Source organism: Ambystoma mexicanum, chromosome 2q, assembly GCF_040938575.1.
Source record: "Ambystoma mexicanum isolate Mex_15411 chromosome 2q, UKY_AmexF1_1, whole genome shotgun sequence".
Classification (NCBI taxonomy): domain Eukaryota; kingdom Metazoa; phylum Chordata; class Amphibia; order Caudata; family Ambystomatidae; genus Ambystoma; species Ambystoma mexicanum.
The window spans coordinates 931,985,055-932,004,007 of record NC_090924.1 but is presented as its reverse complement, the minus strand read 5'-3'; the positions used below and the strand labels follow the sequence as shown (position 1 = coordinate 932,004,007).

The window sequence follows — 18,953 nt, the reverse complement described above, 5'->3', positions numbered from 1 at the left end:
GTGTCAATTTCTCCAGGGGAGGGTCACTGTGGGGATACTCTGGTATTCTGTAGGTTTTGTGGGTGTTTCTGAGCTTTCTCAAAATCCATGTGTGGTTGGGTGGAAGGGAAAACCACAAAGCAACATAATGCACCTAAACAGAAAGGTTTGTAAAGCTCTAGGGTCTTGGATTCCAAACCACCCTCACGCAGCAGCTTCATAAATCTTTCCCACTTAATCTGGAGGTGTAGTTTTGACCCACACTAGCCCGGTAAGGTGGAATAGCATGTGCAGGAAAATGCACATTTTCATATAATGATTATTCCAATTATGGGTATCCTTCCCATCATCGATATTGATAAGGAAGCCCACTTCTGCACACACCACTTCAGATAATCAACAGGTGTACCCCGGTTTAGACGGATCAAATCACTAGTGTTGTTTTATTATCACCCCAAGATACTTAACAAAAAGTGGTCTCCAGGCCAGTTCAGATATTCCTGAAAGTTCTTAGGATGCTGGTATAACTAGAGACAATCCTGGACTTGAAGGCATTAACATGCAGGCCTGCGAAGCAAGCAAACTCGGTCATCGGCTATCAAGGGCAGTATATTCCGTTTGGGGTGCCAGATATACAATAGGTCATCCAAATAGTATGAAATCAGTTGAGTGATGATAAAAACGCAATCACTTGTTCTGTTCACCATGTTCTTCACAAAGCATATTTGTCAAGGGTACACTGTCACAGCTAACCATAGGAGTGACAGTGGGCACCCCGTGATAATGGGATAGGGTTGGGTAGAGATACATTGAAAAAAGAGTTTGACCAAAGCCATGAACCAATCCCATAACCCGTTTATGTGTAACACTACATTTTCTTATTCCAACTAATCAAATGCCTTTCTCATTGAGTAGGACAAAGAAGCATATAAATATGCTGTTAACAGATAATAAAGAACAAAACAAAATTAGCTTAGGTTATACAGGGTAGATCCGCCATTAACAAAAAATTGGTCAAGCAGGACTAACTGCGGCAACAATTGGGTAAGCATTCGCGAGAGGACCTCAGCAAGGATCCTAGTGAGGTTGAGCAGCAACAGGGGTCTAGAGAATGAACAGATCACCCAATCATGACCAGGCTTGGGTAAAACAATATGTGCTTCCATTGTCGATTTTTGTAGTACCCCTTCTGCAAGCATAGTGAGATACAGCATTTCCAATCTCGGGGGTCGGGGGGGGGGGGGCGGGAACACATCACTGTATGGTTTATAAAAATGTAATGTATTGTAAGACTCTGTGTATATATATATATATATATATATATATAAATAAATAAGTCAAAAGTTGTGTGTGGGTTTGTGGCTTAGTGAAACGTTCCTTATACAATGTCACACCAATCTGCACCACATTTGCATAGATACCTGTTGGGACCCTCCGGACATTACTTGCTGCATGACATTTGGACACCCCACCCCTTTCCCTGGATTTCAGCAAAAGTTAAAATTGCTTTGTCGGTTTGTGGCTTGCTAACAAAGCCATAAACCATGTTCACCGGGAAGGGAAACAAAAAAATATAAGAGGCGAATGGACATGAGATGCGAAGGTGAAGGCAGGTACGGGTACGTTTCCAAATGTTTGCTGCATCAGATGAAATTACTTCTCCAGAGGATTTTTGCGAGATGGTGCCTACCGACAAAGTCGTAAACCATGTCCACCGGGAAGGAAAACGAAAAATGGTGTTTCTAAACAAGCTTTACAGTACTGTAAACCACGTTCACCAGGAAGGGAAACAAATGGTTTGCCGCATCATGTGAAATTACTTTTCCAGAGGATTTTTGCGAGATGACGCCTGCCGACGAAGCCATAAACCAGGTTCACCGGGAAGGGAAACAAAAATGCTTGCTGCATTAGGTGAAATTACTTTTCCAGAGGATTTTTGCGAGATGGTGCCTTCCGACCAAGCAATAAACCATGTCCACTGGGAAGGGAAATAAAAAATGTTTCTCAACCGGTCCCGACACGAGGAACCAAACTTGAGGTCCCTCCCCTATTGGACCTCAAAAATCCCATTTCAAGGGCCTCCGATCCACGATTTCCAAGATATTTACAACGCAATGCACCAAAATGAACTGCACCACGCCAGGGTAAGGCGGAACAGCGACCTACAGGATCATTCATTTTCAACAATCAATGAGCGTGTTATCATGTCTGTCTACAGAACCCATTCGGAGAACGGGTACCTTTGCTATTTGTTTATAAACTCCAACATGGACCAACTAGTAGCTAAACCAAGCCAGCTTTATCCATCATCGACCAATGCTACTGAAATGCCCTCAAAGTATCTCTGAATATGCTCCAGCTAGTTATCTAAATGAGAGCTATAAAGTTGTGTGTACTATTCTGCAAATTGAACATTAATGTCTGTAGTCTCAGTGGGTATGTTTGTGGCTTCATTACTGATACAAGTTATTGTAGTTCTATTATTCTCATAATATATCGGCAAAGATAAGAATTTTCAGGGTCTCACAGCTTCCCCATATTACCTCACCATGATCATGAGACATGTGCCTCATCTCCCTTTTTGAAAACTGGTGAAACTCTTGTACCTTGTCACAGGCAAGGCAGAGTATAGATCAGCCCCCACTAGTGCCATAACTACTTTCCAACTGTTTATGGGTGAATTAGAGTGTATACTCCATATCAGTTTGTGGGTGCAGAAAGATGTTTGCTCTATTTAACTGGCCTCTAATGGAGAAGATGCTTCTGGGGTTAGAATGGGTCATGGTTTCAGATAAGTTGTTCTTGATGTGATGTCATACGGATTGCACATTTGTTAGACAGCTCTGCACTGTGGTGGCAGAGGTCTCGAAGTAGGTGGCAGCATGGTATCCCCAAGGAACAGGAAGGTGGGTAATTTATCATAGTGACTGCATAAATGACAAGCAATTGACCCAATGGCTGAGAGGACTTGTAACAGGACAGGGCAGCAGGAGCGGTCTGTGAGGTGAAGGAGGGAAGTATAAAAACAATTGTTGGGAGGAAAGATTTGAGGGAAGGCAGTCACCCTGTAACCTGGGGAGGTTTACTAGCCCCAGTGGAGAAAACTGACAGGATTAGTTGAGATGTGAAGAAAGAGTAGTGGTAGATGTACACTTACTTTTAAAATGCATCTACACAGGCAAACAATTTAATGTGTACGGAAGATGTGGGTTGCCCCAAAGGCAGCTAAAAGGAAACTTAACTGAGATACGTGATCAGTCCCTCTCCTCAAAAGGAGAGGGTGTGAGGAGTTTATCTGATGAGCACAGGCCACCCGGTAAAGGGTAGCCCTACAGGTAGTCCATGTTTTACAAATCTATTACAGTAGAAACCGTGGATATCATGCAAGTTCCCAGATACCTATGCTAGTAGTAGATGTGGTAGGGAAAACACCCTAAATGTTAAAGTATATAAAAATGAAAGGTCCGTTTCCAATTGGGACAATACATACCCGTTATAGGTAAAGTGCAAGAACTAGGGTACATCACCATCAAACTAGAACTGCATGCAGCGTGTATGTAAATAAGTTGCTGCCATTAAAATTTAATTATTCGGTTATTTTACTACATGGAAATGATCTAAAAGACACCATACACATTCAATGTGTTGCTTGGTTCGTGTGCAAGATTGTTGCTGCATTTAATAAAGTAAACCGTTAAGAGTCCTATTGCCCTTTAAACCATAGGTGGATGCAATTGATGAAAATGTACTTACACTCATGGGTCAAGCTTTAGCAAAGACCAGCTGAGTGCCTAGATGTAGGGAGAATATTTTCTCAAACTCAACATAGCCCTATATCTCATGTTTCATGTTCAGATAGCTCTAATCACCCTGGTAAGAGAAAGGGTTTCACACAGGTGGCCAACTCTCTTTTCTTTTAAATTATGCTTTTGCTACTTACCTGTAACTGTATTTCTCTAGCATTGGTATCTTTCATAGATTCACATGCTTGAATATTCCCCGGCATCAGACTGGGAATCCTCTGCAATTTAAATATAATACATATAATAAACATTTTCCCATAGAGAAAGCAATACCCAGGGGTGTTGCTAGGTCTGGAAAAGACAATGGGCTATGCTAATGTCAGGACTGGGGGCTAGCTAGTCTTTTGGTTGTAGGTCCTGAGATTCTATCCGAGGCAACAACCAAAAGACCAGGGGCTATAGCCCACTTAGCCCCCCCCCAGCAATGCCTCTGGCAATACCAATTGCCCATTATGCCTGGAAAAGGCCCTCACTTATGTAGTCCATCCACCTCACTTGCGTCCCTTATAACCCCAACCAATGAGGTGGCACGGCTTAAGCTCCACCTCAGGCAGCCATCTTCAGATTTTGGGCCGTAAAGTGACTTTGGAGAAGTCACTCAGGGGAGGAGGGAGGGAGTATTTGAATCTATGAAAGATACCAATGCTGGAGAAATACAGTTACATGCAAGTAACAAAGACTTCTCCAGCATTGGATCTTTCATAGATTCACACGCTTGAATAGAATACCAAGCAGTGGAAGCATGCCACTTACATACTGGAACACAGATAGGTTAAAAACCGTTCTCTAAAGAGTACATACACCCCTATAGATTCTTGAAATTGAAGTAAAGGAGGGACAAACAAACGCTACTCCCAGCAAAAGTAAACAGGTGACATATTCCTTCAGGCAGAAGTGTTTGGCGAATGTGCAGGGTGTGCTCCACGTCACCACCCTACAGATCTCCTTTATTGCCACTCCCACTTGAAAAGCCGCTGTCGCCGCCCTTCATATGGAGAGGTGTGCTGTAGCTGGACAAGGGAGTGGATCGCCTTTGGATTGGTGGCAACGAGCAATGCAGGTGGCTAGCCAGCGGGCGAGGCCCTGTTTTGAAATGCTTTGCCCTTTGGTGCACCCTCCAAAAGCTAGAAAGTCTACAGGAAGTAAGAAAATTGCTTGTGTGCTGCAGGTGGAATTTTAGTACCCATGAAAACTCTAAGGAGTGAAGAGCTTTTTCAGTGCTTGAGTGCTTGCTGAATAAATGTCAGGAGAAATATGCACTCCGATAGGGTCATTTATGATACCACCTTAGGAATGAACTTGAAATGTGGTGTACCAAGAGATCCTCCAGGAAGACCGTGAAAGGGGGATCTGCAGAAAGGGCGTGGAGTTTGCTGATACTTCTGACGTTATGGCCACCAAAAAAGTGCCCTTCCAAGAAAGGAATTGCATACGACACCTGTGAATTGGCCCGTAGGGAGGTGCATTCAGTGCTGATAAAACCATGTTCAGGCTCCAACTTGCAACCGGTGTGGGTAATGATGGGAAGGTGCACAAAAGTCCCTTGAGAAATATGTTTACTGGCGGGTCAGTAACAAACGCGACATGTTGTGGACCTCTAGAATAGGATGAGATGGCTGAGAGATGAACTTTGATGGAGGACAGCAATTAACCCGCCCTGGCCAAATATACCAGGAAGGATAGCAGCTGTTCTACGGCGATAGACAGCAGATCAAGCTGTGATGTCGTACACCATGTGGTGAAGCGCTTCCATTTTCAGGCGTGATTATTCGAGTGGACTGTGCCCTGGATGCACGGATGATGTCCAAGCATTCGTAGGGTAGTGTTAAATTGGGAGTGTTTTCGCTGTTCAGGAACCAGGCCCCGAGTCAGAAAGCCTGCTGGGACGTGATGAAGAATTCCTTCTCGCCCTGTCCTTCCTGGGTTAACAAGAACTGGTGAGCCCTGAGTCGAACGGGCGTGCCCTGTGTCAGTTGTAGTAGGGTTGGGTACCAAACTTGCAAGCCCATGCTAGTGCTGAGAATCATTCTGCATGGCTGTAACTTTACCCTCCTGAGAACGTGGGCGAGTAGTGGTATCAGTGGGAATGCGTAGAGGAACTGTCCCATACACGTTAGGGAGAATGCATCCCCCAGTGAGGAGTTCTTCGGATACCTGGAGGCCATTCATCCAGGTATGGGAATACCTCTATTCCAGTCCACCTAAGATGTGCCGGCACCGGAGATGGACACTTTGTAAAAACCCTTGGGGCGAACTTTAATCCGAATGGGAGCATGCAGAACTGGAAGTGCATGTCTCCTGATGCAAACTTGAGGTAGCGCCTGCGTGCTGGATGTATGGGGATATGAAAATATGCATCTGAGAAATCAAGTGCAGCTAGGAAGTCGCCTTTGTTCAGCCATGGTAAGATGTGCTGGAGTGAGGTCATCTCGAATTTTATGCGTTTCACAAACTTGTTCAAAGCCTGCAGGTCTAATATTGGGCACCACTGTCTCTTTTCCTTTCTGACAAGGAAAAAACAACGAATAAAATCACCCCCACACCCTTTATCTATATCCAGGCACGCAGACCTCCCTATTTTGGGTATTTCGGTCCACTTTTTCAGGTATTTCTAACAACAAAGCTGGATGGAGTTCTGCTAAATCAAACGAACATTGCAAGTGAAACCAGACATCAGCTTCTCACGCAGGTATGGTGCAGCAAATTCATCCATTGCTTTAAATTAACCATAAATATGGAGTCACTAACGCTGGCAATATAAGCAAACACACAACCTCCAATGTTAACATTTTAGAATGCACTGTGCCACCTCAGTTCACACGAAGGGTATGTATTGCCACAAACTAAGCCTTTTATGTAATGAACTGCAAATCAAGATGACGACAGCATTTGTATCTATATATACATGAAAATGTGAATAAGTCTAATGTTACAGGCAAAGGGAACATAGAAACGTTGTGTTACCTCTAACACCACTCTCTTCCACACCCAGTTCCCTTGCTACCTTTCCCACATCACTTTTACTAGGGGTGCTCCTCTGAAGCATCACGTATTATGCCTGCGTCGTGCTGTACAAGACTGAAAATAAATAAGAGAGCAAAAGATCTTCAGAAAACAAACATGGTAGCTGGGACTATTAGACAAGATAAGGGTTATACAATGGACTAGAACATTTGAGGGCTTCAAGGCAGAGCCTTCTATAGATAGCAAAGCAGATTAAGCAGGAATAGTAGGAACGACATGCTGTAGCAAGAGCCATGATGCGCTCCACAGAAGAGTAAAATAATTAGATATGAGGATTAAGAAAACCTCTGAAGTATGGGTAATATAGCTTGAACCGAGACAATGGCTAATTCTCAATCTTTATTGGTAACACTTCAGTACATCAAATGCCACTGTTTGGGGGGATAACTTGTTATGGAGCGCTCAACTTCCTAAAGTTTTGTCCAAATGCAGCAGAAAGTACACATGAGGTTCCCCTTGAAACCTCAAATGTAATAGACAAGAAGGTGGAGGAGTGTACCTCGACTGCGCAAATAGACCTAAATTACAGTAAACAATACTCAAAATTATAAAAAGCATTGCATGACAACATGTGTAGATGAAGCCATTTAACTCCTATACATTATTCCATGCATCTTATTTGTTGATGATGATTGAATTGGTGTACTTGTCGAAACACGTGTCGGCTGTATTGAAGAATAAATCACTTCTCACATATCCAATGGCTTCATCTACACATGTTGTTATGGAATGCTTTTTATAATTTTGAGTATTGTTTACTGTAATTTAGGTCTATTTGCGCAGTCGAGGTACACTCTCCACCTTCACTTCAGTACATCATACTGTCTGAATCTGTAAAATGACTTCTGTTGTAATACATACATACACACACGCGCACCCGCCCCCCATAGTAAATATGTGCTACCTAGAATCTATTAGTAAAAGTGTGAATATTTGGAATAGCGGGCCTAATAAATGGCACTGAGAAAGTGGTCGATAGTGTGAACATTTCCTTGAGGTACTTAATTTGTAGTCCACATATTCTGCTCCAATCCATACCTAAAAGAAAATGGCTTATTGATTTTATGTGAGACATTGTGATAAGACATGAATGTGATCCTTAAAGATCTGTATGAGGGAAGCTTTGCATGGAAAAAAGGTGCACAAACACACCAACCCTGCATTCAAAGGCACCATGTGAGTTCAGGCAAGTGCCTTCACTGTCGTCTTGAAGATCCAAACCCCTTTAAATGGCTTGGAGCCATGTGAGAAGGTAAACGTGGCATTAAGATGTGGATAAGCTTAGCATGACCAACTTCTATATGTCATGTCACAGACCCCGTGCATTTTACATTAGGAAGGGTTGTCAGATAAGGGACACAAACAACCAAATATAGGATTCACTTAACAGAGTTGCTTTGATATTGAATAAATCAACATAATTATGTATAATTTGCCTTTAATTTAACAGAATCACACAAAATGACAAATACATTGATGAACCAATAGCTTAGTCACATAGACAGTGATTAAGTGTTTAAATAAAAATAAAAGGTGCATTACAGAGCTACTAGTAGACACATGAAATGCAGAAAATTCTGAGACATCATCGAAGGGAACAAACCTATAATCGGGTTACATACAGACACATTTGTATCCAATACAACATCCAGCACCTTCTCAATATATTTGTAGCCTTCACTCAAGCTAATAGTGCAAATTCTTACATTGAATGTGATTAATCATACGCAATATTCTTCATTTTCTGAAGGCCTAATCAAGTCAAACTTAATCACATCCTCCAGTTATGGGAAACACCATATAGACAAAGAACATTCACTTTCTTTCGATTGCTTAACGTTCTCATTTACTGTATTTACATTGCATTTTCAGACTGAAAACTCAGCAAAATCACACAACTGTTCCACTCCAACATAAGCACTAAAGGAAAAAGATGAATGGTGGTAATGCAAGGGAGGAAGATTGTTATCTGTACCCTAATTCCCTCCTCTGCAACCACCTACAATGTATAAGGTATTCACTTGCTGGTAATGGTTGCAATAATGGACTTGTAAAAGCCAAACCCATTTCTCTTTAGCTGCAGGGATCAACAGAGATATGGATAGGCCATCCCACTAATTCTATTTTGAAGACCACAGTGTAATTGAGACACACAGGTCAATTGTGTGGGAGACTTTAAATCTTTGTATTCAGAATGGGATCACACTAAGCTTACAAGGGCTTTATACGTATATTTATGGCAGAATAGCTTTTGAGACACAATTCAATTTTTTTAAAATTGAAATCTTGATGGTAACATATTTCAGATAATTATTGTCATAACACATGCACTATATTCCTGAATTTGTTTGAAAAGTCAACTTACCTAAAAGGTAATGCATACATTTGTTTGAAATAATTAAAGCAACCTTTTAGGTATGGCCAGATAAAAAAAGAAAACACTGCTCTAATGTATCGGTTCATGCCTTAATCAAATATTTGAGAAAAATAAAATTAGGAAAATACGTTGGGGTTCCAAAATCAGCAAGCAATGTGTTTTCTCTTATTTTGATTCCGGTTTGCACATCAAAAAATATCTCTTAATTGTTTTTACAATTTACACTCCCAGTGGTGACTACATATAGATACTCATGAAATTCCATTCTTTGAGAGAAAGGTGATAATTGAGGGACAAACATGTAAGTCATACACTGATCCTAAAACCTAGTGACATACTAAACAGATAGCATACCATAAAAGCAACAGAATTTGCCAGTAAATCTTTATTTAAGCAGCATTTCTTAGATTTGTTAAGGTACAATTTATTTTCATTGGGTCATGGGAGTTGGTAAATTATGAAGCAGCATTTTGCCATGGGGGTCAATTCACATACAAAATGACTTTCCTAATCAAAATTTAACACATTATTGTCAAAGTGTGTCTGAACATGCCTCTCAAATGCTTCTTGGTTTATATCAGGTAGGAACTGTTCGCTGCACATGGGGCACACTTTCCAGTGGCTATCAACATGTTCTTCAAACTTGCTTTGATCATAGGTGGGAGGGAACATCACATCACAAAGGGGACACTTCCTGTGCACATCAAAACTAAAAAACAAAAGACAAATGAAGTCAGAGGAAAGGGGAGCATTTGGTAGGAAATGTAACACGCATATCAAACTGTGGAATCAGGAACAAGCAATACTTCTAAGTTACCTTGTCACTGAGTGACGTATGGATTTGCCTGCAGATAAATGTCATTTCAGTCAAAAGCATATATTTTGAAAACAAAAAAACATTCAACATGTCACCAAAATACATTTCCTAAAGAAAATAAATAGTAATATTACAATAAAACAAAATGAAATCTGTATCTATGTAGCCAGATAAATTGGACATGATGCAGTTGCTACTAGCAGGATTTTTCATAGTTCTATCCTAACCATACCACAGCAACGGTGAAAGCTGCAGTGGAGTTTCAATGTTGTATATTCGCGATGAGTTTATGTGCGTAGGTTATCACTGAGGGATTCTGATGAAACCAGAGTTTGCTGGAGCCATAGGTAGAGGACTGGAGGCAGAACGTCACAGGGAAAGAGCGTATGAGTATATTGAACCTACTCTAACTGCAGTAATGATGTATGACAGGCTGTACAGCCTGGAAGATTTAATTTCTAGCATTTTATTGGCAATGGTAGAGATAGCACTGCGCAATAATTAAGTGAGGGTGCCAAAATTACACTGCGTCAGGGACTGCTAACTTGTTTGTTTTTCATAGTTTGAAGTTAAGCAGCATCAGCATTGTTAAAGGAAAAGCAACACATGATTTAGAGTGCATTACAGTAAAAAAGAAAGGAGGAAGCAATGAAATGATGTACTTAAAAACGTTGACTTGTACATTTTATACAAACCATCTCAGTATTGACTCTCAATCTTTTTTAACATACATAGCTCTTCATAATAAAGTACATCTTCAAGTTCACAGTTTCTTCTGTTGCTGCTTGCTTATCGTTCTGAAATCAAATGTTAATACATCAAATGGAACCAAATTCATCTGGAACATGGGGAAAGGAAGGAGGACAATCTGTAGAGCCGCCTGTTTCCATACTCATATCATCTGTAAGATGAAGTTTGGTCACTGAATGGTCCTAGTATCTTTTGTGGCTTGCGGGCCATCTTTATGACACTTATATGTTGTATGGCTCTTTGCTTCTCAGTATTTGTCATTTTTTTTTTCTCACTCTTTTCTTGGAAGACATTTCCGATGAGCAAGAAGCTTTTTAATAGCTTAGGTCTAAAGTAATGCCCTCCTTTATCTTGAACATCCTCTATGAATTGGGCCAAAGTTCTAGAATATTTCTCAAACCCATTGTGTGAGAATGATGCGGTTTTTTTCCATAGCCACTACTTCCCAGATCATATTCACCAGTTGCAAGGGATTTTATAATAAAAATGAGGCCTACATTAAATAAAATGAGAAAGGCCTTCCTGGCAAGAGCAAGAGAAATCAAATGCATTGACTTTGCCAGTAATTGTGGATTTCAGCCTCCTGATAACTATTACGTTTAAAAGGAAGCTGGACTTCATAATACCAATCCACAGTCATATTTCCATTCACCCATTGTAGGAAACTCAAAGGATGCAGCTGGGAGTTCACCAAGGACATTGTCACATTTGTTTTTAAGAGTGCATTCATTTCCAAAGGAAAACAATTCACAGAAAGTGTATCGGAAATTTATTTCTATCAAGGGCCATCTTTATATATATGCTGTGGAGTACACAGGCCTTCCTGGCAAAGTACACATCGATCGTGTGTGAATTCCAGAGCCTCAAATATCAAACACAGGATGTTATATATTTAAGCACAGAAAAATGTATATGTTTTAAGTGACTGTCTTTATTTTTGTGAAACAGGAATTTATAAGAATACACCGATCAAAGTTATATAGATTTAATTTTAACACAGAGAGGTTGAAGTGAAAGAACAGAATAGAAATGGTAAGTTTCAATAGTCATTGTAACGCATGTTGAAGAGCTTAAGGCTTCCAGTCCAGTTACAGCCGGTCATAAAATAATTACACGCTATGGTCAGGCCAGATGGCTTTTGAGCTAACCCGAAATGCTACTCAACTATATTCAAGACCGATTTCAAAGTAGAATGCGTAACCCAGTTCATCACACATCAATGTCAAAGGTGTTTTAGCTATGGGAGGTCAATAGAAGAGGTGAATGACATCCAGATGCACTGCGAACAGACAGCTGCCTTGGATTAGTCCATGTGAAAGTTCATTTAGAATATGCAACGCCAGGAACATTTTACTTTGAATAGTGGCGACATGGAAAGGGAATATTTAGGCCATGTGTCACATCTACCCTCTTGTGGAGAAGTGCTGCACTTGCACAAGAGAGGGAACAAATGCATTTACATGCACAAAAGCTCGCTCACCTTAAATGTGCAAAAACTAAATTATGTGGTGCATCTCCATGCAGCATGAGATTAATCTCAACTGTGGGTAGGTTGTAGATAAAATTAATACCCATCAGATTGTTTAAAATAAATCTAGGGTTGTCATTTTGGAAATTGCTGTAAAATGGTGAACACATGTAAAAATGTCAAAAACTATGCATTCAGTCATTTAACATCTTAAAATGCTTGACCTGAAGGGCAAAATCTATAAATCGAAGTTTCTTTAAGTTAGCAGAGAGGAGTCCGAAATTAGAGTATTAAAAACATGTGCTTCTCTTCAGAAAGAGCAAGCAGCTGTGAGGGGTCAGAAATGTGAGGCAGAAAACCTTTGGATGATTTCTCAAAATATGCCATTTTATTAAATTATAATGTTTCACAAACGCCTCACTATCCGAACACGGATTTCCATGCCTACCAAAACTAAAAGGGAAACACTAACACAGGCTATCTGGCCTCACACTTAAACGTAAAATACACAAGAAAACATATGGCAATCCACAACAAACATCAACAATGGTATTTTCTATATATTCACAGTCTTTCTTGGTAGCCCAGGTTTCAAGTTAAGTTTATTTCCAAAGTTCAACAAAAAGAAACAAGGAAATATGAGTTTGCAACAATGTTCCAAGTCAGTTCATGTCTCCTTCACTTGGGCAAAAGAAAGTTCTGTCAACCAATGTTCAAACAGAAAAGATTGTGCTCCTTCCATGGATAATTATTTCCACTACATTAAATAGCATCAATGATGTTCTGGGTCACAATGCTTTGCCACAACTTAGCCATGTCAAAAGAAGAAGTACAGTTCCTTATCAGATTCAAAGAAACAACTTCTGGCAAGGTAAAAGAACCACAGCTTGTTGGCAGCACCTCTTAATTCTCTTAACAACATTAGGAATCACAGTAGTTATATTTTTGTTAGAATGACTTCACAGCACCACTGCCTCTACCCTGTTTATTTTCACACGAGAGCCCAGCATAAAATGTAAAAATAAAAAATTGGGCAGGGGCGACTCACATGGTCGGACTGGACCATAAAACTGTCTCAGGAACCAATGAAAAAGCAGGCCCACAGTTGCAATTCAATATTCATTCTTTTAGTCACAGACTGAATAGTACCCAAGCAGGTGTTTTCTTTTTTTAAATGTAAGCAAATTGTGATATTTAAAGAATATTTATTCAGCAGCGATGGTCAAAACTACTAGCTGCATAGTGTAGTAACTCACATTGGCCAGAAAAGTGGCCCATTTTCACTGGCCTACATTAGCATTTTGCATTTTTGGTACAGGCATTGCCCTATAGGCCAGTCTGAGCCTGGCGGCTCATCCATAATGGGCAAGGGGGCATCCACCCAGTCGCCCCCTAACCCATTATGGAGGAGCAAAGGAGCCAGCCCAGTGAAACACTGAGCACTCCCTCAGCTGCTTTTTCCAGCTGAGGGAGTGCTCCTGGGCTTGCTGAACTGTCAAATGGAAACACTGTTTCCCTTTGACAGTTCAGTTCCCCAGCCGCACATGCTCACTGAGCCATGTAAGGCTGGGGGCGTTTTGCTTCGCCAGCCATGCTTCGCTCATTGGAAATGCTGACTGGAGCACTGCATGTCTCTATGTGCGAGGGGGAGCTCCTGCCCCTCCTCGCACAAACGGACAGAGCAACCTGGAGCATTTCAGCCCCTGCAGAAGGTACGTTTATTTAAACATGTGTATGGATGCGTGTATGCTTGTGTTATGAGTGAGTGTATGGTGATGGGTGCTTGTATGAATGATAAGAGTGATTGCTGCGTGAATGTGTGTGTGTTTTTTGTTTAGGTCCTTTGAGCTGATTTCGGTGTGTGGAGAGTAGAGGGGGAAGGAGGGCTGTAAAACAAAGGCATTTGTTGCACAATCCCCCTACCCAATTGCCAAAATCAGCTCTCTTTCTGAGGTGCTGTGGAGCCCAGGGGACAGGGATGGTATTTCTTTTTTTGCTGGATATCCATCATAGATGTCCAGTCAAAATATCATGCTTGCCCCCTTGGCCCACCAGTGCCAGTTGCAAACCGTTTGGCTTTTTACCCAACTTTTTTTTTTAAGTATGCTCTAAAATACAACATTTTAACCCATTATTTAAAAATAAAATCACGGTGGGGGGACGGGGAGAATCTCCCCGAACCCTCCTTGGTTCAGGCTCCCTCATTGTGCTCGGTTGCTATGGCATTTGTGTGAGAAATATTTATGCCCCTCCACTTAAAAAATTCACAAGCTTCCACTGGCCCTCAGACTGTGTTTGGAACGGGGTTACGGGAGCCCTGGGATAGTGGTGGGAGCACTGGGATAGTGGTGGGAGCAGGGTGGGGAGAGCCCAGGGACTCGGTAGGAGTGGGATAGGGAACCCAGCGACTGTGATGGGAGCAGGTGGGGGAGCCCAGCAACTATACTGGGAGTAGGGTGCAGTGCTGGCACGCAATAGTTTGCCGCCATTTGTACATACTGTCCATTTGCCATTTTTGGGGGGCCGGCCTGCCCAAATTTTGCTCAGGGGGGCTCAGGCCAAAAAAGTTTGAAGACCACTGCCTTAATGGGTATAATTGTGGTCAGACAAAGGACTTGCACCTGCAACCTATTGAGAGACTGCAGGTGTATAAATGGAGAGGCCAGCGTAGAGGCGGGGAGAACCTGCCTAGCGAGAAGGACGCAGCTGCGAGGAGCAGGCTGGAGAGGGGCCAGTGAAGAGGACGCTGTGTACTGCAGAAGGGTGAGAGCCACTATGAACTGAGCAGGCTGTGAGGAAGTCAGAGCCCCTGCAATCCCCTATGCTGCACATTCCCAGCTTGAGCTGGGGAACACAGACTACTCTGAATTGCTGTGGGCCTCTGCAGTGAGGTTCACAGGTGGCGAGCGCTGCCTGTTGGAGCTCCAGACATGTATGTACCCGGGCGGCAAGTGGAAGCCACAGACAAGCAGGAAGACCCCCAAGGAGCAGACCAGCCCTGGTGAGTGTAAGAAAAGGAACACTTGTTCTGGGGTGATCCAGGGGCGGGAAGTGGACATGTACTAACCCCGATCGAACTGAAACTTCTAAGAATATGGTTTGGAACCCAAGCAAAAGAATATTAAATCACAAACAGATTGACAAGTATTTTGTGAAAGACAACAATATATATTGAATACCAAACTAAAGAGAAGTTATGGAAATTATTTGAAAATACAGCACGAGTGGTAAGCGAATTATGTGCTATTGTGAAAGTGTTGAAAACCGCCAGGAAGCATTAAACTAATTGAAAGCCCATAATAAATACTTATGAATTAAATGAAAAGCAAATGTTGAAAATTGTTAAGAAGCATTAACGAACAAAGTGAAAACCTGTAGTGAATGCTTTGGAACCAAGTGAAAAGCAATTGTGAAGGGCAATGTTAGGGAGAATTATCTTATAAGGCTAATTTCCCAAACCTAGTGAGTCCCCCAGCAGCTTTGCTGGATTTTTGGGGTTTGTTTTTTTCTCCTGCTAAGAGTGAGGCTCTTTTCCTCCCACTCTTAGGCATGATTTGAGGTATGTCTTTGACTTTGTATGTGCTTATGGGCTATGGGTTTTTTTACTCCATAGGGTGGTATCTGTTTTTCATGTGTGTTACACAGCACCCTCAGTGCAGTAACACAGGGGTGTCTTAGTGACCCCCAAACATAGACTCCATACCCTGGGACTGACTACTGTCTCCCAGGGCATGTAAAGTCACCATTGACTTTACTAGTCCAAAATTGTGAACAGAACCAGTACAAACCATCATATTTCAGAAGTACTGGAAGGGGTTAATTCGATTGCCCCTGGGTCTGTTTTCAAGGGGGCACTGTCCAGTCCCCCCTTGTCGAGTTTCTGGCTGGTGGCAGTGGTTACCACGCAAAATATTCCACCGGAATATTTCCTATGGGATTTTCCCATTGATTTTAAACGCACCACTTTTTTGGTGCTATGTTAAAGATACCGCCGGTTTATTTAATATAAAATCAACGGTTGGGTCTTTTTGCCAGAACTCTTTTCCAAAATGGCGTTTGTGTCCGTCTCTGTAACTCTAACTAAGGTTGAGTCCTTTGTTCCACTTTTTGGTGGGCTTCTCCACAGAAGCCCTCCAAATGGTGCCGCTCTGTCTGGGTTCCACAGGATGTGTGGGGAGGGGAATTGGCACCCTGGACTGTGTTGCCTTAGCAACCCAAGTCGCACTCTATTCTGATTGGCCCGGTGGTGAGCCGCCGGCTCACCACTTAGCATGTGTGAGTGACAGCTAGGCTGTTGAATGGGTGTTTTTCTGCATAAAAGCAGGGCCTTTGGGACTGGAACTTCAGAAGTCGCCACAGGACCTAAGAATCCGAAGAGGGAAGAAGCTGAACCATCTGCAACGATGACACCACCGGTGGAGCCCTGCTGCAACAAACTCACCACTTTCCCAACGACAAGAGAAGATCTTCTGCTGGACGAGTCTGCTACCTTTGAGCTGGTGGGATCAACCAGTTTTCCCCTTTCGCCTTCCAAAGACATCTCTTGGTCGAATCGCCCGTGCCAAGCCCCCCGGTGGCCGGATAGCCAAGCTTCACCACTTTGACCGCGAATAAAAGGAACGCACCTTTTAACCGACGAACTCTGCGGCTGGTTTCCTCCCTGTGCAGTGCAACAACTTCAAGTTTCCTCCTCAACGAGATCCTCTCTTCCCCTGGTCGAAACAACGAACTGCAACCACTGCCAGGAACAACTGCCACCGCTGGAGCTTCCTCTCTCTTTAAGGTACTGTGTTCTACCTGGCCTTCCTTTCTTCGGTTTGCCCAAGGTGACGCTTAAATCCTTGGCTTTCCAACTGGATTGGGCCCAGACCTTCTAACTTTAACTTCTTGAATCACCCCAACCTCTTTTGAACATTCTGCAAAGACTTTTAGTGCATTTTAAACTGTGTGATCTTGGGCACATTTCGCTTTGCTCCATTTAAAGTGGGCCTGTCCTATGAACTTTGGCTCTACAGTGTATACTGCCCATACTCCCTTGCTTTGAACTTCTAAAAGTGCTGGGAACTGTTATTTTTTTGCTCTGCCTTTTTCTCTCCCTTTCCCTTAACTATTGGAGTGCCATCTATGTTACGCACTCACATCTGTTTTAACAAATCGTGGTGTTTTAACTCTGACTTGTCTAATAGTTATCAAGGGAGGTGTGTATACTTTACCTGACTGTGTTTTAACTTGCTTTTGATTTAGAGTGCTATTGTATTGTCTAAAGTGTGTTTTAAATAAATAATTATATACTTTTGATACAAAGCTCTGGTCAGTGTTTGTTTGCTCTACTGTGTTTCTAGCCCTATTGTGTATACTCTATATACTGCCCTACTCTTCTTGAGAGAAGTCCGACTGCTCAGCCACAGCTACCAGGTAAATCTGGGTGGTACAGACTGCTACCAATTGGGTTTACTGCTTACTCTGTAGTTTTAAACTTCTTGCAGTGCTCCCACAGGATTCTGCCTAACAGGAAGTTACCGAAATTGAATGGATAATATGAAAGCAAGGTGGTGGAAGAGAATACAACATACTTTTAGGATCTTCCCTGGTGTGCATCCTGTTCAATCTTTGTCCCCTTTAGAATCTGACAAAAGCGGCATAAATTCGCCGCAATTAAGATCAGTTTGTTTCCGGCGCTGTGTGCTCTGTCTTCCCCATAGTCTTTTAAATTCAATGCACTGCCTGGCCTTGCCTGACTGACAAGCCTTGATTTGGCTGCAGTGCACGGGGACTTGTACTTCTGGTTCGGGTACGTGGAATGGAGCGTTAGAGATGTCCATGTGACTATAATCACGTGACATCACGCTGACTCCATTTACGTGTCCATCCGACCACAGCCTCCCAGTAGTCTCGGGGGTTTCATCAAGCTGTGCTGTGTCGAAAAACATGATTAAGTACATTCGGATTGACCCCTTCTGCTAACATTCTGCCTTTCCTGGTGACAACCCGTTCCCCCAATATCATTTGTGAGCAGGGGTAGAGTGGGGTCTGGACAACAGTGCAGCAGGGCTAAGCCGTGACCAAAGCATAGAGATCACCACGCTTGGGATTGTTGGCCCCTTTGTTTGGGTTTTTTCGCATCTCTAACTCTGCCTCCCTAGAAGGGATGTTCATTTCAGTATTCTTGACCATTGGAGGTGTGTTAGGCGCGGCCTCAGCCTTAAGGGAAGGAGGGGGCGTATGCGTCCTTAATGATTGTACTTCTCTTCTTCATTATTTTAGCACAACGCAATGCACACTGATCCTGGTAGATCTATGTGCTCCTGCCGTCTAAATGCACGACATCTCTTGAATACATCGTGTTGCAGTGGTTAAGGTCAGTCATATAGTGCTTTCGGTCCAGCTAACTGATTGGATGTTTAGTTTACCCTTCTCTCACTTGATATAGTCAATATGTTCACTTGTAGGCATGGCCTTACGTCTGGCTGTTGTTATTAAGTTATCTAACAATGACAAATGTGGGGTCGTTTATAACAAACACCAGAGGGCCTTTAACCTCTGTGTGATAAAAAATAATTAAAGAATATACAATAAACCATATAATCTATCAGCTATGAATCTGAACTAAAACTGTTTGTATCTCTATGGTGCACAAGGTAGCCCTAATTTTGGTCTTCATAGACCCATGAAAAGAGACGCAGTGACTTGCCCTGTTGCCTCTTAAGCATTTAGTGCGCATGGTAGTATATGGGG

The 18,953-nt window shown here is 42.3% G+C and overlaps 1 protein-coding gene and 1 long non-coding RNA gene across 2 annotated transcripts in view; both read right to left on the bottom strand.

Moving 5' to 3' along the window:
- The window catches only part of LOC138569858 (uncharacterized), a 104,061-nt gene extending 97,199 nt beyond the window's left edge, over positions 1-6,862 (bottom strand). The window contains exon 1 of the long non-coding RNA XR_011303347.1: positions 6,747-6,862. This is a non-coding gene — a long non-coding RNA (uncharacterized lncRNA). The remainder of the gene's footprint in view (positions 1-6,746) is intronic.
- A 1,365-nt stretch (positions 6,863-8,227) lies between these two features.
- The window catches only part of TAX1BP1 (Tax1 binding protein 1), a 1,378,509-nt gene continuing 1,367,783 nt past the window's right edge, over positions 8,228-18,953 (bottom strand). Inside the window, exon 18 of the mRNA XM_069648239.1 lies at positions 8,228-9,892. Coding sequence (XP_069504340.1) covers positions 9,691-9,892 — 202 coding nt within the window. The 3' untranslated portion in view covers positions 8,228-9,690. The remainder of the gene's footprint in view (positions 9,893-18,953) is intronic.